Source organism: Lonchura striata, chromosome 17 (genome assembly GCF_050655825.1).
Source record: "Lonchura striata isolate lonStrDom1 chromosome 17, ASM5065582v1, whole genome shotgun sequence".
Classification (NCBI taxonomy): Eukaryota; Metazoa; Chordata; class Aves; order Passeriformes; family Estrildidae; genus Lonchura; species Lonchura striata.
In genome coordinates, this window is record NC_140719.1 from 12,313,107 (window position 1) to 12,335,328 (window position 22,222).

General features: G+C 40.9%; 1 protein-coding gene across 5 annotated transcripts in view; it reads left to right on the top strand.

Moving 5' to 3' along the window:
- CAMSAP1 (calmodulin regulated spectrin associated protein 1) overlaps positions 1–22,222 on the top strand; it is a 34,262-nt gene extending 12,040 nt beyond the window's left edge. For 3 of the 5 annotated variants that reach the window (XM_021543621.4, XM_021543619.4, XM_077787919.2), the window contains exons 3-19: positions 6,164–6,426; positions 6,614–6,775; positions 7,392–7,472; positions 8,436–8,468; positions 11,660–11,801; positions 12,759–12,898; positions 12,998–13,094; positions 13,518–13,695; positions 14,289–14,383; positions 14,734–14,818; positions 15,180–17,616; positions 18,294–18,430; positions 18,528–18,736; positions 18,822–18,924; positions 19,273–19,388; positions 19,643–19,761; positions 20,042–22,222. In XM_021543621.4, the coding sequence (XP_021399296.1) occupies positions 6,164–6,426; positions 6,614–6,775; positions 7,392–7,472; positions 8,436–8,468; positions 11,660–11,801; positions 12,759–12,898; positions 12,998–13,094; positions 13,518–13,695; positions 14,289–14,383; positions 14,734–14,818; positions 15,180–17,616; positions 18,294–18,430; positions 18,528–18,736; positions 18,822–18,924; positions 19,273–19,388; positions 19,643–19,761; positions 20,042–20,344 (4,700 nt within the window). In that variant the 3' untranslated portion in view covers positions 20,345–22,222. The remainder of the gene's footprint in view (positions 1–6,163; positions 6,427–6,613; positions 6,776–7,391; positions 7,473–8,435; positions 8,469–11,659; positions 11,802–12,758; positions 12,899–12,997; positions 13,095–13,517; positions 13,696–14,288; positions 14,384–14,733; positions 14,819–15,179; positions 17,617–18,293; positions 18,431–18,527; positions 18,737–18,821; positions 18,925–19,272; positions 19,389–19,642; positions 19,762–20,041) is intronic. The other 2 variants (XM_021543620.4, XM_085556279.1) reach the window with 1 other exon arrangement.

A 22,222-nucleotide genomic window follows, 5' to 3' on the forward strand; every position in this document is an offset into this window, starting at 1 on the left:
TTTGATTTATGAATTGACATAATTTTATGCCTTAATCCTTCAAATTCTGGTGCATTTCATTTTCATCTGGGTGAGGCTGAGCTGATGGTGAAGAGTGGAAAGGGTCAAGAACAGGAACTTGATGCTGGTGTAGACTGTTCCTGAAAGCCATTCATCACTGCAGGTTCTACCCGCAAATGTATTTTCTCTTTGCTGTTAAAGGATATTTAAATTCTCAGCTTCTTAGCTGGCATTTAAATAGGAAAATTCTTCATCCTTTGGGGTTTTTTTCCTCAAGGACAAATCACTGGGAGCATGCATGACAAATACTTTGAAGTCCTAGTTTGGACTTTGTTTTATTTGATAATACAAGATCATGCAGTCCTCCTTTTTTTTTTTTTTTTGTTTTTGCTTTTTTTCACCTTCTGGCCATGAAAAGAGAATTTTGGTAGCCAAACAACTGAGCAGCTACACAAAGACTGTGAGCCAGCTCCTGTTCTTGCAGAGGAGCTGGGCTGGGTGGTTTGTTCCTGGAAACCTGCAGCTCCTGGCTGTGGTGGAAGCCTGGCTGGCACAGATGGGCTCCAGAGGGAGGTCCTACAACTGTTTGTCTGAATTCCAGAAAGCAGAGGGGAAGGATGTCATGAAGGAAGGTCTTTCCCCATTCACTGTCATCCATCTCCCCAAATAAATCTGGGAGTACCGACATAGATCACTCTCACTCTGAGCACATCTGGAAACCTTCTGTACCCTGGAAAGGTTCTGAGTCCCTTTAGCTTAGACAGGTTTGAGAAAATGGAGTTTAATTAGACCAGGATTAGCTTTTTTCATCCTCAAACTTTGATGAGAACCAAACGGCCGCTTCAGGGAATTCTGATTCCTGATGTTTAAAGGGTTGAGGAGCAAAGCTGCCACTGAGTGTGGGGAGCTTCAGCTGACAGAGGGTGAGCGTGGGAGGGCTGGAGAGCCTTGGCAAGCCCTGCATGGGGAGATCACTTTTCCACAGTGCTTGGAACGATCCAGATTGCCAGGCAGGAATGAGGCCACGCAGAGCAGTGGGAAGTGGAGCTGGCCCTTCAGCCCCACTGGCCCCTGCAGCTCTGAGCAGCAGCAGTTGGAAAGAACAAACTCAGGATGGTTTTATTTGGGACCACTTGGGAAAATAGACAATGACAATGAAAAATCCAGATTTCTCAGCAGATTTAGTGTGGCACTAATTTATGTGTGGAAATTATGTTTTCCATCATCATGGCTATAATATTAAAATTTAGGTACTGAAGGATATGGAAGTGTCTCAGTGTTGCAGCTTGCTGTGAGCAGTGGGTTCTTTCCAATCCTTTCCATAGCAAATAATGTTGGTTCTGTAAGACAGTGTGCAAAATTCAGATTTTTCAAAAGGGACCTGATGGGTTTTACTTATTTATCAGGGCTGAGAGCTTTACATAGTTTCCAGACTTAATGCTGACAGTAGCCTGAAACCTTTGGCAAGATGCAGGCAGGAAAGCCAAGGACTGATGGAATGCATTGGAGGGGAAGTGCAAGTTTGGTATTTTTGGTTTTTTGATACTTAGAACTTGCTTGCTAAATAAGGTTTTACAGTGCTGTAATAGCTATCAGTTGGTAGAGGCAGTGTGAGGATGTTTCCTGTGCTAAATTCCCTAAATCCCTGGATTCCCTGCTTATCTTTTGTCAGCTTTTTTCTCAGGCTCATAGTAAAAATCCTTTTAAGAAAGCTGTTGTGTTTAGCAAATATTAACTGTTAAACATTTGTTTCTTGAATAGCACTTGTTTCATAAACACTGAGTATTATTGTGTGAAGTTTACAGGGGTGAAGGATTCCATAATTATTATTTTGTCTCTTCTGCTTTATCCAGGATTGTGGTTTTATCCTTGATCAAAAGATATGGTAATAAGTGCACAGGCTCTCCCAGCAGTTTGCAAAGCCTTTAGCTTGGGGTTTTCCTGCCTGTTGTATGTAAATTTTCATGTGTCCTATTACAGATCACTTACAGGCTTTAGAATTCAGTGCTGCAATGAGAACCAACACAAAATGTTTATGTTCTGGGGTCTTAGTGCTGAGAAGGTGAAGTTTGTGCTCAGCTTGGATATTCACCAGTGCTGAATAATTCTGGGAGCAGATACTGATACTAATGAAATCCTACTCAGAATCTGAATAAGCTTCGTGCTGTTTACCAGGACAGCTTGGCTCCCTTTCCATGTGAAACCAGTTCTTCATGCTTTTGGAAGTAAAATAACATCTGGGGTGGATCCACCCTGTCAGTTTAAGGGATAAGTCAAATTTGTTCAGATTGTTGTATTTTTCTTTATCAAGTCATAATCAAGTGGTTGTCTTTGAATAGGTTTTTGTAAGTGAGATGATAAAGAAATGCTCCTTCCCTGAAGCAAGAAGAGTCTGGCAATAATTGTCTCTCTGACAGTTGTTGCAAGTTAAGTTATTTTTGTAATCCTCTCAAGGATTTTTTTGTACTTGGAGATTTATACTCAGAACTGACAGTTTTTGAGATATTAGAACTATGGAACAGACCAAAATAATGGCTGAATGAAAAAATTGTATTGGAGAATTCTTTATAAGCAAAAAAATAAAGACATGATTTAAATTGGTTTTCTTTAGTGTGATTTGTTAAACTTCTCGCAGAAATTTTTGTAGCTACAGCTTAGGTATTAATTTCTCAGAAGTTAATTTTTCATGTTGATTTCTCCAAAATCCAAGGCATAAATGTGTAAAAACTCAAGTTTTAATGAACAGAACTTTTCTAACTTCCAAGTTCAGTTATAGGTCATGGAATTAAGGTGTTGGAAAAGATGCTGATAGAAACTGGGGCTTGAAAAGCCTGGGACATTTTCTTCCAAAAGAGCATTGGCACATTCTGTAGTGAGACAAGCACAAAGCCTGTGACACCTTTGGTTTGTCTGATCCATAAAAACTGGGGAGAAAAGGTGTCCATGATAGCAGTGGCTGCTTGTGTGTCCATGGTGTGTGATTTAAATTAGCCCTGGGTAAATCTGATGGGGTGGAATTGTCTAAAAGTGACAGCAGTATTCCTGGGATTTCTGGCAGTGTGGGAATGTTGCCATTTTTGAGGGGGGTTGGGGAAGGAGCAGCCCTGGCTGCTGCAGGTAAGGATAATTAACAGGTGTGAAAGGTAAGATCAGTGGCTTCAGTTGCACTTTCAGATGCAGATTTCAAATATTGAAGACACCTCTAAATTAAAGCTCCTTTTTGTCTGTTCTGTGTTACCCCATTTGAGACAACTGCATTGAGTACACAACATCAATTGTATTTGGAAGTTTCCCAACTTAGAATTACACACTTACTTAGCATCCTGTTTATATTGCAAGTTTTCCTGCCATTTATTTCTCATTTATTTGTGCCTGCTATTACGTCCAGCATGAAATAAATTTGTATGAAATAGTAAAGTTAGTATTATCACTCTTGAGCTTTGATGTTGTTTTTATATCTTAATTTTTTATAGATCTTCAGGACATAAATGACCTACAAGACTGTTCCTATGAGTGAAAGAAGTGTTCCATGTACTAATGTAAAAAAATGAACCTGGGCAAGTGTGTACAGTGAAATAAACTGCAATTTTGTGAGGATTAATGTTGATTAATAACTTCCTATGATAGTAGGAAGTCAAATTATTAATCCTGGTACTAAAAGTTATTCCCACACAGCCCTTCCCTTAATTCTGGTCAATCCAAATACATTCAGTCCTTAAACAATTATATGGATATCAAAAACATGAAATGAGAGGATTCTTCAGTAAAAATAAACAGATTTGAGATTGCTTGACTGGACTTTCAGATTGAATGACACAATACAAGTTGTGGGGGTTTTTTTTCTTAATTTTGGTTGTGTGGTTTGGGTTGTTTGTTTGGGTTGTTTTTTTTTTTTTAACATATTGATTTCTGTGACATGGAATCTCCTTACTAAGAGCTAGATCCATTTAGTGCTAGAAAAGGCTTTTAGAACTCATTGCAATGGAGCTGGTTTAATCAGAAATTGATGTGGGAGGTCTGCCTGCCCCTGTCACGGGGGGCTCAGCTCCCCTGGCCTCTCCTGTGTTAGCAGTGTGTGTAAAGACCCCCGTCCTATGGACTGCTTCCCTCCTGGGCGTGTTAGTGTTGCAGAGAAACCTTTTTCCTTGCTGTGGTAACAGTCTATAAAATAATCACAGTCTCTCTACCTTGTGGAGAAGGGAAAATCCCCAGGAAAATCCAGACTGAGGGGCAGGAGGTGTCTTAGAGGGATTTCGGGGCTCTTTGTCCACCATTCCAGCCCAATTCCAGGCAGTCACCTCAGTTCCTGAGCTGGTGGAGAGCAGGTGTTGGAACTAAACCCCTCATCCAAATGCTTCAGATTTCAGACTTCTGGAATTTGCTTTTTTATTTGTGTTGTTTTAAAAAATGCCTTTAAAATTTGGAGTGGTGCTCATGCTCTGCCAGAGATGTACAACTTCATGGATATTTTATGAGCTTGTATTATTTCCTTTCACAAATAATTCTAGCACAAAGCAACATGCCTTTGGTTGTTAAAGGTGTAGCTGCTTGTAATAAACCAGAATATTGAATTTTACAAGCTGCTTTGCATTTGGATTTTTGCATCTTTCCTCAGTCTTTAAAAATGGAAGCTTGAGTTTTCTATCTGGAAATCGAAATGACCATTAACTGGAATGAGCTTTCAACAGCCTTTGATTTTAGGTCAGGTTGACTAATGTTAAGAAGATTAAAAATATCTGAATTTATTATGTGCTTCAGTGAAAATGGACATCCATGTTAACAAATGCTACTCAGGTAGTGCCAGTGGGTTTATTGTGTGTCTTCCAACCATCTTCAGTGGAAACTCACATTCAGTGTCACAGAAAGGAAAGATAATTACCTTAATTTTAAAAAATCTTCAGAAAGCTTTTTCAACTTCCTATTTTGAAAAGGAGGGCCAGCACTGTCTGACTGACAGGAGCTGTTAGACAGCACTGGTTTGCTGCATATTTTTATCTAAGTGAGATGTACTTGTAGCTCATACAATAACACTCTGTCTCCATTCTTCTTCTTTATCAAGTGCTCTGCAGTATACAAATATTGTGTGGCTTATTTTGCAGCTCAAAGATATGGACAGGAGTTTCTTGGAATGGGAAAATTTAATTATTCTGGGAATGAGCTGAATGAAAAGTAAATATGCTGCCAAATTAATAATTCTTTTAAGTGTAACTGTATATATTTAAAATGAACTGTTTAAGTGACTTTGGGGAAAGATGTTCAGAGTGACTGGATAGCATCAGATACAATTTTATGTTTGAAATTAGGAAATGTCAGACTTCTATTAAGACAATACACTTGAGGCTAGAAAATATTTTTCTTAGAATTGCAGACTCATTGTTCCTGCTTGGTTGTTATAAAGATCAATAGCTTCCAGACTGATTACCCAATATGAGGAGAAGGATTTATTTTGGGATATAGAGCAAGGGATGGATTTGAGATGTCTTGGTCATATTTAGAGTGATTGGAATATTAGTTGTTGTTAGTGCCTTTCTCTCCTGCCAGCTCTGAGCTGTGCTGGGGAGTAGTAAAAATGTGTTTATGGCTGGTGGTGTGCAAGGGTGAGGCCTTCTGTGTGGCTATTTTTAGCTTCTTCCAAATTACTACACTCAGGGTTAGACTCAGTTTGATAAAATCCTAACACAACTTGTGGAAATTGGGCCAAGGCAGAAGAAGTTCAATTTTAGACTTGGTTTAAAGTTCCTGCTTAATCCAAATGGAGTGGTTTTGCTTCCTAGGCTTGAATTATTTAAAGGCTGAAAGCTGCAAGACTTTGATTAATGCTCTTGACAAAAAATAGATAATCAGCTCACTGGTTGGTTTGTAAAATGTTCCAGGTTTTAGTCAGATATTTTGGTCTTTTCATTCTGAATTGCCAAAATTCATAAAAACATCAGTGGCTTGTTTTTGAAACTGGTCAGCCCCTCTTGGTGACAGAGCTTTGAGGTGTCCAGTTGCTGTGCACGGATGCTTTGGGATTTTGCTTTGAGACTATGGATAAACCTTGCCCATGTGTCACCCATTTTAACCCGTGATCTAACAGCAATAATCCCAAATAAAACACGAATCTCCTTGACGTTGCCCAAGCTCTCCTGGTGACGCGTGGCGCTGTTCTCTCGTGTTGCAGACAACGTCCCGGAGGAGCTGAAGGACCCGTTCTACATCGACCAGTACGAGCAGGAGCACATCAAACCCCCCGTGATCAAACTGCTGCTCTCCAGCGAGCTCTACTGCCGCGTCTGCAGCCTCATCCTCAAGGGGGACCAGGTGGCTGCTCTGCAGGGACACCAGTCCGTGATCCAGGCGCTGTCTCGCAAGGGGATTTACGTCATGGAGAGCGATGATACACCTGTGTCTGAATCTGATCTGGGCTCTGCACCAATCAAAATGGTTAGCTTAATTAAATCCACCTAATCATCTGCTTTTTATTTAACGCTATTTAAAATAGGAAATGGAGTGAGGAGCTCTTCATTTCTAGGTCGTAAACCTTAGGAATGTTTTGTTCTAAATACAGTTAGGGCATACCATTTTGTAAAAGTGATTTTATTTTCCAGTCCTCTCTATTTTCTTCTTTCAGAGTTCTCATATGGCAATGATTGATGCTCTTATGATGGCCTACACTGTGGAAATGATCAGCATTGAGAAGGTGGTTGCCAGTGTCAAGCGTTTCTCTACATTCAGTGCCTCAAAAGAACTGCCCTATGATTTGGAGGATGCCATGGTTTTCTGGATTAACAAGGTAAAATTTACTTTGGGAAAAGCCTTCCTTTCTTTTCTTGTCACCTTTCAGATTTTTAAAATGGATTCTGATGTGCGTCTTCCTTTCTTACTTGTGTATTTCTACAATCTCTTCTACTTTTGCAGCTTGTGTTTCTTATGGAAAAATAAAGATGGTACATTTAAAAATAAAGAAGATAATCAGGAACTAACTTAGAAAAACTGTAAAAATTTGATTCTTTATTTTCAGACAAGTTGCTATGAGGTGTCTTTTCTTCGTTGATGGGGTTTCTTTTAGGTGAAGCCCTGTTTCATGCTAAATAAGAGTATGGACTTAACTCTGACTAGATGGAACATTTCACAGAAATGCTGGAATTTTTCCAAGGGCAGCAGTTAAGTTACTCAAATTCTTTTTAGTGACAAGAGTCACATTCCAAAGAGAATGTCCTTGCAAACCCAGGATTGTGATTTCAGCTACTGCTAATAGAGACTTGGTGTAGAAAACTGCTGTACCATGCTTTGCTATGAATTTTTTGCTTGTAGCATGAATTGACTATTAAGTAACTGGAGCAAGAAGGACATTCGTGGAAACATATCCAGGTGTGTTTTAATTCATTTTCTATGCTATGTCCTTTTAGGTGAACCTTAAAATGAGAGAGATAACAGAAAAAGAGATTAAATTAAAACAACAACTAATGGAAAGTCCAGGGCATCAAAAGGTAAAACAAATTTGTCTTCAGTTGTGATATTGTGTTGATGATGAATGGATTTAAATATCAATATTTTCTTTGTCAGAGAAGTGTGAGGGTTCTAATTCTCAAAAGTGAGATTTTTTTGCATGCAATTTGTTTTGTCTCTGTCATCAGTGCCCTTCCCTGCCTTTGAAGTCCACTGGTATCTCCTGACTTTCCTTTAAGTTTAAGCAGGATGAAAACAACTTGTTTCAACTAAAATAACCTGTATCAACTGTGTGTGGGTAAATATGACTCAGCTTTCACAGCACAAAATATATGTTATATATTTTGAAAGCTCCTGGGGCATGTTCTTTTTGCATGTTATTTGTATAGTGTGTATTTAGGGACTTATTCAGGTTCTGTCCAGGAAGGATACTCTTGGCATTCAAATGTTATATATGTGTGTTTGTAGTTTTTTCCAGCTTTTTCCCTTGAAATTATATTACAATGCACTAATATTGCAAAATATAGCACACTTTCATTTATGGAGAATGTCAAATAGATCTTTCTCCAACATAATGTCTGTCTGAGCTCCCAATTTGTGATTTCATAAAACTTTAAGGTAAATTATAAATAACACATTCTTTTCTCAAATTGGCATTGCTAGGCAAAGGGCTCAAAATGTGACCTATGAACAAGGCACAGTTTAATTTTCATGTTAGTGGCAAAGGTTTTTTTATGTGCCTTTTATGGAAAATAATATCCTTCAGCAAAAAAAGATCTGTTTAATTTACAAGTTGATCTGTGGTCTAAAGGATCACTTGAATTATTTGACCCTATTGGCTATTGGGTCTAATTTGGTATCTTTAAATCTAAATTTCTAGGCTAGAAGCCCTCTGAAATATGAAAGTGTTTATTGCTGAAGTGCATTTATGTATTACTGCTTTTAACTTGCATTGCTGATGTTCCTTTCCTATTCCTACGTTCCTTTCCTTGCTTCCTGAGCAGTCTCCTTCCAAATGGTATTGGAAATTAGTACCTGTAAGTGAACTACTTTTACACCAGTTGTCATCCACCAAACCATGGCTTTTTAAACTTCCTCAGAGTGTTTGCTTCCATTGCAATGCTTCTCAGCTGCTCTTTAAAAAACACCTGTGTGAGCTTTTGGGTCATCAGGCTTTGTTTTCCTGACATGCTTTGTGCATACTGTACAGCATACAGCATACTCACTTTGCAGCATCTCCAAATTGCTTCCACACTGCAGCAGTGAGGGAGGTGGAGTAACAATAAAAAAAAAACCTAAAGAATTACCAGTTGAAATGGTTGCATTTGCTGGGTTTGCTTGTAAGTAGGCACTGATGACAGCACTGAGGTGAGAGAAAAGCTGGGCGGCTTAAACGGCTGCCTAAGCTTGGAATCCATAGTTAAGATACTCAGATGTTTGTGCTTAAATAATGCTCTTACACTGCTCCTGCACCTGCTCTGCTGCAGATTTGTGAATCTGTCAGAGCCAGAGCACTGCTGTTCTGAGGTGGGGTAGGAGATTGGCCACAACAGTTTGGTGGGACAGTTGCTGGGACTGTGTGCCCAGTTGAGCCTGGAGCTGGCACAGTGGGAGAGAAGACAGTTTGCACATTGGAACAGAATCCTGATTTTTCTTTGTGTTGAAGTATGAAATTGGAATATCAATTCCACTATATATTTAAACAACAACAACAGAATTGTGCTTCTAGAAATCCTGCTTTATTTGTCAGAGTTTTCTGAGTTTATTTCAACTTGCAGAGGTTTTCCTTTGTTCCTTTGCTTGCCTCAGCTTTGATGCCCTTTCTCTTGCCCTTGCAGGAGCTGGTGTTACTCATTTTCTCTCTGGGAAGATGAGCTGTTGTCTCAGTTGTTAATTCCAAAGGGCAGAGCACTTGGAAAAGGCAGGTGTGATCAGGCAGCTCCCCATGATCTCTTTGCCTTCCCACAGAGAGCTCAGTCCCACTGCAGCCTCCTAATCCTTTGTTTGAACCAGATCTTTAGGCTGGAGTAAAAACTTTAAATATCTGAAATTAAAGGAAGGAGTAAACAAAGGTTGTGTCACTTCTGGTCCACGTAGATTTTAATGGTTTACTCTCAGGATTTGCGGTCTCTCAAATTTGTTGTCAGGTTCTGTCAATTCTGTGCTTTTTTAATTTGTGGTTTTTGTTTGGTTGGGGTATTTTTTTATACAGAATTATCTCTATTTCAGTAGCAGTGTTTCTGCAGTTAATGCATACAAATGTCATTCATTGTATGCATGGGCAGGAGGGTTACAAACCACAACACTCAGCTTAGAAAACAAGGAAGAATTCAGAATTTTCAATATAAAAGACTGAAGGGTTAAGAGACTAACAGCTGAGCAAAAAATAAGAAATTAAGTCCATAAAAACTCTCTTTGGTAAATTTGTGGGGTTTTTCACCAAAGCCAAAAGAAACCAGAAATCTTTACAGATTTTAGTTCTTGGTATTGACTGTCATTGATTTAAATTCCATTTAAGCCTATTGGAAAAGAAATATTTTTATCTACTTTAACTACAGGAGGAATTAAAGTTGGAAAAGAATTTCTGAAGGTTTCCTTTTTTAATATGCTTACTTTAAGTGGATAAATGCTGACCCTTTCAAGCTAACCAGTTTACCTTGGTGTGCACACTTATTCTACGAGACTTAACAATCACATTTCTAGTGCATAATGGATGTTGCTGATGCCTTTGCTTTGTTTCTTGTTTGAATAATCACCATCCTATATCTCACTGTTTCTCTCTGTGTAAGCCTGATCTGATGCATGCCCTATCGCACTGCATGCTGGAACCAGTGGAATATGCTCGTGTGGTACAGTATGATTCCCATTCCATTACATCTTCATGGAGTGCTCCAGGCTGGGGAAAAACCCAATTTGCACCTGAGAAAAGGACAGGAAAAATAACATTAGCATGCAGAGATAGATGTGAGTTCCTTGGGAAACTTGGTGTAGCATATGCAAAATAAAGAGAAGAAACTGGTTCTCATTGCTCCAAGTGATCTTCATTGCTCTGAACAGATTTTTTCACAGCCTGTGCCATCCTAAACTGACACCTAGGAGTGTGTCTGTGTGTGTGTGTGTGTCTGGAGCTTTCCCAGGCTGGCTTGGGAAGTGTAGGGTGTTGGTAAAACCCAGCTTTCCTCTGATGATTCAATATGTGATTGGTGTGTCTGCCCAGAGAAGAGATTCTGTTCAATCCCAGTGCTATCAATGCCCTGAAGTGTCCAAGGGATGTTTTCCCAGCACTGCCAGGTGCTTCTGCCAGGCCCTGCAGTGCATTCTGCTTTTGCTTTCCCACCTGCTTTGCTGCTCAGTTTAGACACAGCCTCCCATAGTGTGTGGATGCTCAGGAAACAGCAACCCTGGAACTTGCAAAACTTGCAAGAAGCAATGCCAAGATTTGTTCTTCAGCTGACTGGCTTTGGCAGCTCCAGATTGCCTGAGGGCTGCAGGGTGGTTTGCACCAGAGCTTGATTTTGATCTGTAGTAAATCAAGGGGAGTTTTTCTGGGGATGTCAAGGCCTCCTCCTCTCTATTTTGAAAAAGGCCATGGGTTTTATTTTTGCACAACACCTGCGTTGCACATAGATGTGCCATGTTCTGGTTCTCTCTGAGAGAACTTTGCTGTCTGTGGATGCAACAGCAAATCCATGGATGTGGGTAAGGTATGAGAGATCACCAGCCCATCAGAATGATTTTTGCTGTGTTTTTTTTGTTTTTCCCAAGCTGTAAGTGTTCTCATGTAGTTCCCCATGTCTCTTTCTTTGGATATGCTGCACTCATACATCTATGTGGAAGGGGTTTGAGTTAAATTGATTATAATAAGTTAAAATGTGTGAATGAAGTAAGGAATCCAGCAGCACAGATTGCTCGCAGGCATGAGGAGACTGAATAGCAGATGAGCAGCCTGCTCTAGTGCAAGGAGGTTGGGTTAGATGATCTTTAAGGTCCCTTCCAACCCAAACCAATCTAGGATTAAAAGAGAAACACCATTTCCTTCAGAATTGGGCTTCCACAGGGAGAAAAGCACAACTTTGTCAGCTGGGCTTGACTTGAAGCAGAATGGCAGAAAGGATCCAGTGAAAAGAGTTTTCAATGCTTAACACAGATTCCTTTTCCTTTGCTTTTTTTGGTTTTCTTTGTCTTTTTGCCTCTTCAGCATTATGTGAGCCCTTGTTTCTCTCTGTAGGTGCGTTACAGAAGGGACCACCTCTCCAGCAGGCAGTTACCTTATTTCCCTGTGCTGGAAGATCTGATGAAGGATGGTAGCGATGGTGCTGCTCTTCTAGCTGTGATTCACTATTATTGTCCAGAGCAAATGAAACTGGATGGTATGTAATAAAGGTTTTGAGGGAATAAAAGGAATAAAAGGCTTTCAGGCTTTGAAAGCTGAGCTAGAAATACATGAAAAATTAAAAATACAGCACATTTAATAGGTAGTGGACTATGGCAGGATGGAGACAGGTCACATTTGGAATCTGCATTTTAAAAATAATCTCTCTTTTTTTACTTTTAATGTATTTAGAAGAGTATGTTCTTTATGTTATGAACTACAAAAGAATCCTTTCTTTTCCACATCAGTTTTAGATGATGTGGCTTCCTTTGCTCAAATAACTGAGCTTGGTTTCAATGCCATAAAAATGAAGTACATGTCTACCAGTGTGAGCTAATAATTCTTATTTTCTTCTTGGCATAACTTGGCATTTTAAAATCTAGATTTTGAAATAGTTTCTCTCAATCTGCAGAAATTGTTGCTCTTGAGCATTGCAAAACTTGAGTTCTCTTCCCCAGAAAATGTTTTTCTTAATAAATCAATGTCCTTGTTGCATTAACTTCTGCAAATCAACATTTTGTATTGGTTTTTAAATTCTCAGATATGTTGTACCTTGCAGAGCTCCTGAGTGTTTTCAGAAGGAACCAACACTGTGAATCCTAGGAGTAACCCTTTATTATATGCAAATCAAGATGTCTGGTTTTAATGGCTTTTGTATTTTGTCATTATGTGTGTTCTCTGTAGCCTGTTTACCTTTTTTGTGGCTGTGATAGGCAGAATCCCCTGTGGATTCAGAAATGAATGCGGAACTGATACTGTTCTCTGTGGTTTTCTTCCTCCTTTTCCTGTCCCTCTGGTTCTGAGCAGGTAGAGAAATGTCACTGGTAGCCAGTAAATATCCAGTGCTGGTGTAGAGTCTGTGGAGTTCCTGTATTTAGTATTTCTGTGAGCTGGGGGTGGAAGGGTGATCCCTTGGGACAGTGCCAGAACTTACTCAGCCCTCTCTCCTTCCCAGATATCTGTTTGAAGGAGGTGACATCAATTGCAGACAGCCTCTATAACATTCAGCTCTTGAGAGAATTCTCAAATGAATACCTAAACAAATGCTTTTACCTCACCTTGGAAGACATGTTGTATGCTCCTTTGGTTTTAAAGGTAGGAAACATAATAAAAGATGTATTTTTCAATAAGATGTGGGTAATTCAGGAGTGTTTTGTTAACGTGAGGTGTAATTTTCCTTTTTTTCTCTTTCAGCCTAATGTCATGGTGTTCATTGCAGAGCTCTTCTGGTGGTTTGAGAATGTCAAACCAGACTTTGTACAACCAAGAGATATCCAGGAAATAAAAGATGGTAAGTTTGCAACCACAGATAACTGATAGCATGTTATTTAGAAATTACTTACATTGCAGTGAAATTGCTGCCTAGTGGTGTTTCTGTGGAAGGTTTATTTCTACCCAAGGTTTATTTGTGCTGAGGATCTTTGAAAAGCAGTAAAGTAGAAGGAAAATTAGTCCTAGATCCACTTGCGTTCCAATTTTTTGGATGGATAATTTTTGAACAGGTAATTTTCCCCCCTAAACCGACTAATTAATTATTAACATGTAACTTTCATTAAACTCACCAGAAGACAGATATTTGAAATAAAGACCAGTACTTCAGTTTACACTGTAGACAAAGTTTTCATTCTGCCCTCTGCAATCTGAGAGCTTCCTGTCCTGTTCTGCTGCTCCCTGGCCCCTGTGAGTCGTGCTGATGCTGTCCCTTTGTGCCCAGTCAAGGCAGTGATGCAGCAGAAGAGCAGCCGGCCCCCTGTCCCCATTTCCAACGCCACCAAGCGCAGTTTCCTGGCCACTCCTGCCAGCCCAAGCCCAGCAGAGCTGCAGCCCCCAGCCCAGGCAGCCCCCGAGGCCTGCAGCAGGTACTACCTGCACCCCGAGGAGCCTGACTACCTGTGAGTCTGTCTTCATCTTCTTCCACCTTCTGTTTGTGCCTCTCTTTGGATACCCTGGGGATTTGTGCTGCTGGATGTTGTCATTTTGCCACAAACTGAGTGACCCAAAGGGGCTCCAGGAGAGCTGGTCAGGTGCTTGGAGCAAGCTGCTCCTGTGGAAGGTGTCCATGCCATGGCAGGGCCTGGAACTGGGTGGTCTTTCAGATCGCTTCCAACCCAAACCATTCTGGGGATCTGTGAAAACAAACTTCAGCATGGTCTGATGTGGTTAATGAAGGGTTTTCAGCTGACATAAATCTCATTGTGACCTCTACGTTATTTCAGCCTTTACTTCATTTTGAATTTACTATTTACATAAGCATCGTCTTAAATCTACTGTATTTAGAAACTTTGTTTGATTTCAGGTAATAGATTTACTTTTGTGTTGTTACATGTGAAAAAATTATTGTTAATGAACTTCTTAAAAATAAATGATACTGTGTTTTAAAGAGGATGAGGGTAACTTACCAGTGTGACTTTGCAATTTGATTTTTTTTCTGATTATAGAAAAAAAACATTCTTTGTAGTAATGAATTTTTGCCTTTCTGAATTAGTGGCAAAGGAGGAAGCCCTGCCTTCAGCCCTTCCCATCCACTGCTCCCTTTGAGGCAAAAGCAACAAAAATCTTTACAGGGAGAAGACAGCCCTGGTAAGTCTGCCTTGAATTTGCCTTTCAACAGACAATGACTGTCAATGTCAATAAAATAATTAAAATATAGGTTAACTTCTATAAGTTATTTAGAATTTAATTAATCTGCAGTAACACAAGTGGGTGAGCATGTTGAGTTTCAGTAAATCATAAAGATAATTTAAGAAATGTAGTGGATTTAAATTTTTTCAGGCTTTGACTGTCTGTCTGGTAGCAGCTGCAGCAAATCTGTTTTCTGCTGCCATCTGTTGGGGAAGGAGCTATTCTGTTTCTATGTTTGCTCTTAAATGAGGCAAAGGTGCTGGTTTAAAGACCATTTGTGAACTATTATCAATTAAAAACCATTTCAGGCCATCGGCACCGTTCGAATTCTCTGACCCGCGTTGATGGGCAGCCACGAGGGGCAGTTCTGGCATGGCCAGAGAAGAAACCCAGGTAATTATTTATTACAGCATTGCTTGAGGAAGTGTTACTGTGGCAATTTGATTATGGTAATGTGGTATCACTGCCCTAGAACTGCACTGACAGTCACTTAATTTTTTTTTCTCCTTACGTGCACTTTCAGAGCTGACTGATTTTAGATTTGCAGTTGAAAATAAGTTAGCCATTATTTTCAGGAAGTGCTGTTGAAAATGGAAGTATCTGAAGTTGCTGCTTGGTATTGCTGGTCACTTGTGGTACAGGATGCATTTTTAAAATAAAACAACTATTTTAGCTGTCTGTATCATGGTCTTTATTTCAACAAATTGTACCTTGTTGTGCTTGAGTGTCAGTAGATTCTGCTTATGTTTTCTAGGCCTCTGTCTCAGCCAACACCATTTGCCCTTCATCATTCTGCCAGTACTGATGTGGATCCTGGCTCTGGTGACAGCATTAGCCTGGCCAGGTCCATCAGCAAGGACAGTCTTGCTTCCAACATTGTCAATGTAACCCCCAAAAATCAGCCCCACCCTCCATCGGTGAAAGCTAACGGGAAGAGCTTGCTGAACAACGTAGAAATGGAAGATGAAGATGAAGAGCTCATTGCAATCATCAGATCTGAAGAAAGGCCAAACCGTGGTGACCCTGAGGTGCAGAATGCAGCCGCCAGGGTGCCCAGCATAGTGGCCACAACGTGGTCTCCAAAAACAAACAGTGACCCTTCAGACAGCAAACCTGAGAGTTTTTACCTGGAGCCTTTAATGCCTGCAGTCCTGAAACCAGCCAAGGAAAAACAGGTCATCAATAAGGAGGATGAGTGTGGGGAGGGGAAACAGAGGAGTTTTGTAACCAAGAGGTTAAATGAAGGACACTTGTCTTTGATCCGCAAGAAAGCGACGAGCAGTCATGGTGAGCATGACCTCAATAGGACTTTTACTCCAATTTCTAGCTCTGATTTCACTCCAGTTGCAGATCCCAGTTCTGCAGATGCAATGGCCCTGGGGGAGGCAGGTGTAGAAGCTTCCAGACCATTGGCCAGTAGCAGTTTAGATCCTTCCTCTCAGGAGCTATCCACTGGAGGATTCTTTCTTCATGCTGCTAAACCTGATGACGAGGTAACAAGTAAAGTCAGTGTGAATTATGGGAAAGGTCTCAGCTTGCACGTTCAGGATGCCACCTGGACCATGGTGAGACACGACTCAGAGCCAGATCTCTTGGACATGGAAGATGCTGACCAGGATTTGGTGGCCATAGACAACCATCCTATAGTCACTAAGTACATTGGTGAGGAGGAATCTGCCAAGCTGCAGGAGGACATGAAGGTGAAGGAACACGAGGACAAGGATGACGCCAGCGGCCGCTCCAGCCCGTGCCTGAGCACCATTTCCCAGGTGAGCAGCGTGTCCGTGGCCAGCGGCAGTGTCCGCATGACCAGCTTTGCAGAGAGGAAGCTGCAGAGGCTCAACAGCTACGAGACCAAGTCCAGCACAAGTAGTTCCCAAAAAACCACCCCAGATGGGTCAGAAAGCTGCCCAGCACCCCTGACCACGTGGAAACAAAAGCGAGAACAGAGCCCCAACAGGCAGAACAAAGACAATGTTAATCTTTTGGCTTCAGAGCTGGTGCAGCTCCACATGCAGCTGGAAGAGAAACGCAGGGCCATTGAGGCTCAGAAGAAGAAGATGGAAGCCTTATCAGCAAGGCAGAGACTAAAATTGGGCAAGGCAGCTTTCCTGCATGTTGTTAAAAAAGGGAAGTCTCCCGATGGTCCACAACCTCTTAAACCAGAACATTTTGCAAAAGAATATTCCCGGCACAATGGGGAAGATTTAGATGAGGTTTCTTTGGGTTCCAAATCTGAGGAGTTTCTTGTGAAGGAGGAGGAGAGAGAAGAAATGCTCAACGATGCTCAAGAAGTAGCAAAAGTAAAAATGCAGGAAGGCTTGGCTTTTGCTGAGCAACATAAACCAAAAGACCCTGCTGCTATACACGATTTGGAAAAAAGTAAAATTATTTCTGTTGCCCTCCTAGAAGACAACGTGACTGAAGCAGATATAAATGAATGTGATCTTTCTATCGAGAAGCTGAATGAAACCATCAGCACCCTGCAGCAGGCCATCTTAAAGATATCCCAGCAGCAGGAGCTGCTCATGAAATCTCCAACAGTGCCATCCCCAGGAACCAGAAGTAACTCTCAGGACCAAAAGGTGAAACCTTCCATTCATTTTGTTGAGCCCCTGTCTCCAACTGGAATGAACAGCCTGCGGAAACCGCCGCGGCTTGGCCAAGGAAGGACTCCCCGGCCAGGAAGGCCTTCAGAGCTGAAAGTCCCAAAGGACAGGCAGCAGAATTCAGCACGTGTTAAAACCCCTACTCCCAGCCTAGAAAACCTTCCACATTTGAGACCTTTCCCACCCAATAGCTTGGCAAAGACACCCACGGAAGTGGGACTGGAAAGCAGCCCTGATCATGGAAGTGGTTCCCAAGAGAAGTGTTTCTTTGATACCTATAGACTTCATGATGAGAGCAATCAAAGGGCACTTGTTCTCTCCACCTCCAAAGATGCAAATATTCTGTCTGAAATGAGTAAAGAGATGAATAACAGCCTCAAGGAGACAGGGTTGAATTCTTCTGATGGCTCAGGAAAAGAAAATGTCCCAGTGGATGAGCCCCTGAGAAGCAAGGCTAATCTCATTGAAGTAGATTTGTCTGACTTAAAAGCTCCAGATGAAGGAGAACTTGAAAACCAGGATAGCTCCACGGATATGATTAGTGAAGGTGATCAGAAGTCTGGTGTGGGTTTTTTCTTCAAGGTAAATGTGTTACCTTTCTCTCTTTTGTTACTGTTACACACTCACCCAGCATTAGAGCTGGTGTTTCCCAGTCTCCTGATGGAGCACAGCCTTCACTGGTTGCAATATTTGGATATAAAAAAGCTGCATTGGAAAACAGTTACTTTTGGAAAAAAGAGAGAGATCTGCTCTCAAAACATTTAGTGTCTTAATTTGTTTTTAGCAATGATTATTGTCAATACCACAAATGTGCTGATATTATACATTCTTTCAGCAAAGTCAAACTACTCTCAGTCTCAGGGAATTTAACTTTTGGGGTCTTTGTAGTGTAATTAATTTGGACTGATTGTCATTCACTGGAATTATTTGTGGTGTCTATCTTGGCCCACATCATAGTTGCATTGTACTTTGCAGGTCTAGAAGGTTTTGTGATGATTAAAGATATTTAAAAACAAATCAGAGTAAGATGAGCCCCTTTTTTTCTCCTCACAGACTTAAGGGAACACTAAAACTATCTCTTAATATTTTCTTGAGCAATAAGAGGTTTTGATTTATGCTCATCAATTCGAAAAACATAAAGATTTCCAAACGGAATAGTTTTTCTTCAAATTTTCCTGGAATCATCAGCAATCTTGTGATGTCCAGCTCAATATATTGTCCACTATTCCTTAAAACTTCCATCCCTTTGGGTTTTGCAGGATGAACAGAAGGCAGAGGATGAGCTGGCCAAAAAGCGTGCGGCCTTCCTCCTGAAGCAGCAGCGCAAGGCCGAGGAGGCTCGGCTGCGGAAGCAGCAGCTGGAGGCCGAGGTGGAACAAAAAAGGGATGAAGCTCGGTAATGATGCACAGAAAAGAATTAAAAGAATTTCTCTTAATTTTAACCTGAGGAGGCTGTTCCATGCTGAGTGCACTGTCCTTGTGTTCTGTGGCAGCCGCAAAGCTGAGGAGGACCGGATACGGAAAGAAGAGGAGAAGGCTCGGCGAGAACTCATCAAGCAGGAGTATCTAAGGAAAAAGCAGCAGCAGATTTTGGAGGAGCAAGGGCTTGGGAAGCCCAAATCCAAGCCCAAAAAACCCAGGCCAAAGTCGGTCCATCGTGAGGAATCTTACAGTGACTCAGGCACGAAGTGTTCTTCCACACGTAAGGATCTGCATTGGTTTGCTCTCCCTGAGTTTCAAATCTGCTGTGACTGAATGTGTTTGACATTTTCTCTCCTGTTTTGTAGCTGACAATTTGAGCAGTGCTCAGTCTGGTTCCAGTCTGTCTTTGGCCTCAGCAGCAACAACTGAGCCTGAAAGTGTTCACTCTGGTGGCACTCCCTCACAGAGGTACAGCCAGGTTCTCTTGGGTTTCTCTGGTCCTGGGGGATGGAACAGTTTTGGCCTTCAGTGCTGTTTGCTTCACCTCACTGGCAGAGGGGCACAATCAGCATTGCTGAATTCATCTGGTTTTTGTGGCTGCCAACTGCAGTGTTCTGTACAAACTTGCAATTTTGTTTTGTTTTCTCCCAGAGGAGTCAAGAGTTTTGCTTTGATTTCTAGCAAGGAGAATCTGACTGTTCTGGGATGGATAAGAGAGAATATTTTGTTCCATTCAGGGACAGCAGCATTTATGTGAGATTACAGGGCCAACCCCCAAAATCTTGGAATATAATTTTTAATTTATTTCCCTCCCAGAGTTGAATCCATGGAGTCCTTACCCATTCTGAGCAGAAATCCCAGCAGAAACACAGAGAGAGACTGGGAGAATGCTTCCACAGCATCTTCTATTGCTTCAGTGGCAGAATACACAGGTACCTTCTTTGTTTTAGTTTAGTTTCCTTCTGTTTCGTTTGTTTTATTCATTGATTATAAATCCCAAGAAGACCTCTGATGTGTTTCATGTTATTTTTGAGAAGTTGTCAGGTATATTTTGTTCTACTTAATATCTCTAAAACAAGTAATTCTAGAAAAATAATGAGTTTTTTTTTCTTTTTTTCACTTTGAATGAAAATCTTTGTGTTCATAAGTGTAAGGCTGATAATTTTGACTTATTTTTCTTCCTTAGGTCCAAAATTATTTAAGGAACCCAGCAGCAAATCCAACAAACCCATTATTCACAACGCTATATCTCACTGCTGTCTTGCTGGAAAAGTGAATGAACCACATAAGAACTCAATATTAGAGGTAAACATTGAAATTATTAATGCACCCTCAATCCCATGGGTCTGTAATGCTGATTCCATAATCCCAGTACTGTGCAGTGTGAATTCCATTCCCTGTCATGTGGCTGTGGAGAGCATTTTTGCTTTCCACGTGGAAAACACAATCCTGTATTTAGAGTTCTGCTTTTAGGTTTATAAAGGGACTGGAAAATTATGTTAAGAGGAACAACTATTCATCTTAATGAATTAATGGCATGATTCTCCCAGTGAGCAGCCCCTGAACGTGGTTGTTTTTGTTGCAGGAGCTGGAGAAGTGCGATGCCAACCACTACATCATCCTGTTCCGCGACGCCGGCTGCCAGTTCCGAGCACTTTACTGCTACTACCCCGACACGGAGGAGATCTACAAGCTCACTGGGACAGGGCCAAAGAGCATCACCAAGAAAATGATTGATAAACTCTATAAGTACAGCTCGGACAGAAAACAGTTTAACGTGATCCCAGCCAAAACCATGTCCGTGAGCGTGGATGCTCTCACCATCCACAACCACTTGTGGCAGGCCAAGCGACCCGCGGTGCCAAAGAAGAGCCAGACTCGGAAATGACACCCAGCCCCTGGGGAGAAGGTTGGCTCACTGGGATTGCATCGAGAGAAGACATGTTTACCATTTTCCTCCAGTTTGGTATGAAATGTGCAGAACCATAGACATTTTTTAAGAAGCTTCGGGACAGAGAGCCGTGGATGCAAGTTCTTGAGGATGAAGGAACGTTGCCAGTGTTTTTTATGAATGATGAATCTGCTGTTACACCCAATGCTAACTACTGTGGCTTTCAGCTGACGAGGGACTGTGCATGTAGCAAGATCTTGAACAAGTGGATTTCCTTTTACTTGAAGCTTTTCATCGGTACAAATTGGGAATAATTTAATTCTCTTTCCTCTCCACCTCATTCCCTCCTTTTTCCTGGCATTCTTAAAAGTTGGCAAGCTCTGAACTTGGGTAGAAGGATTGAACAGATCTTGGGTGAAGTGCTTTGGGTTTGGTTTGGTTTTTTAAACAGTCTTTAGGGAAATCTTCCTTTCAGACCTTTTTGAGGAACTGTTGAATACATCCAGTTGTTGTACTGTACCTACTGCCAACGTGCTCTCAGATTTCTGAAAAAAGCCCCGACTTGTGCTGCTCAGAACAGAGTTTACTTGCAGGATCTGTGTAGAATAAGCATTGCAAGGATTGCAAAAGCCAGTCTTTTTCTAAAAAAACAAATATAAAAATTGTTCACAAATGTAAAAGATCTCTGGAATACAATCATGAAGAGGCATAACAGGTGCTACTAGCTGGAATGTGCCTGGCTGAAACTTAAGGCAAGCTGAATGGAGCCCAGTTTCTGATTTCAGTTTCAGGTAGTGTCCTAAAGATTTGTTTGCTTTAATAAAGGTGGATGCTGGTAGGTATAGAACATTTCCACTCTGAGCACGCTACTCCTGTACGATGGTGCACTTAATGATCACAGATTTTAATGTTTTTATTACATCATGAAATGTAATTCTACTTTCTTTGTCCTGTCTTTATTCTGAATGAGCAGCATGCTCTACAATGAAGAGTGTGTTATGTTTTTTATTTTGGGTGATATATTAATATATATTGATTTGTTTTTCTCATTTGAAAGCGATTTTTAAACAGAGACATTTGCATTTGTTTCAAAAGCCCAAATAAGTCGAATGGCTTGGATTTCTTTTCATGTTGAAATATTAAATCTTGAGTTATGACCTTAAAAGTCTTTGTGTTTTGGCAGATTAAATTTTTGTCTGTGGTAACAGGGTACATTTGCAGTTCCTTTTTTTTTTTTTTTTTTTCTTTGTTTTGTTTTGTTTTTATTTTTAACCACTCCCATGTCTCATTCTTGGCCCCAGCTGGTTCCCAAGTAGGTTTCTGTAGCTATTCCCAAATTAATTTAATTTGCTAACAAGCTCCTGCTCCGTGGGTTCAACACTTATTACCTGCAGCTCCTGTAGGTTCTGACGTGGGTTTGCACATGTTTACTTTTCTTTGAAGTGTTACTTGAATTTGTGTCTCTCGAGTGCAGGAGGTCCTGCCCGTCCTCGAGAGGAACTGAGTTCTAAATCCGGTGTAATTCCTGACCTTGGAGATGATGGAAGGTGCAGAGTTGTTGTACATAGGGGATGGGGTAAAGTGCTGGCTAGCTAGAGCAGAGTGAAGGTCTTCCAGTGCAGTCTCTCCGTGTTTTTTCCCCTTCCAGGACTCCCTGGCTAGGCTGCTGCAACTTTGTAAATTATGTTAGATAGTTTGCTGCTTGTAAATAATTAAAGGCTTTATGGTTTCTAAAGTGCTTAAGTATTAAACACCGTCATGAGTGTAACTTTTGTTACCATGCTTTTCATGCTTGTGCTTTATTTCTCACTGTTTGATATTATAAACCATATTTATTTTATGAAACACTGAAATTTAATAAAAATCATTAACTGA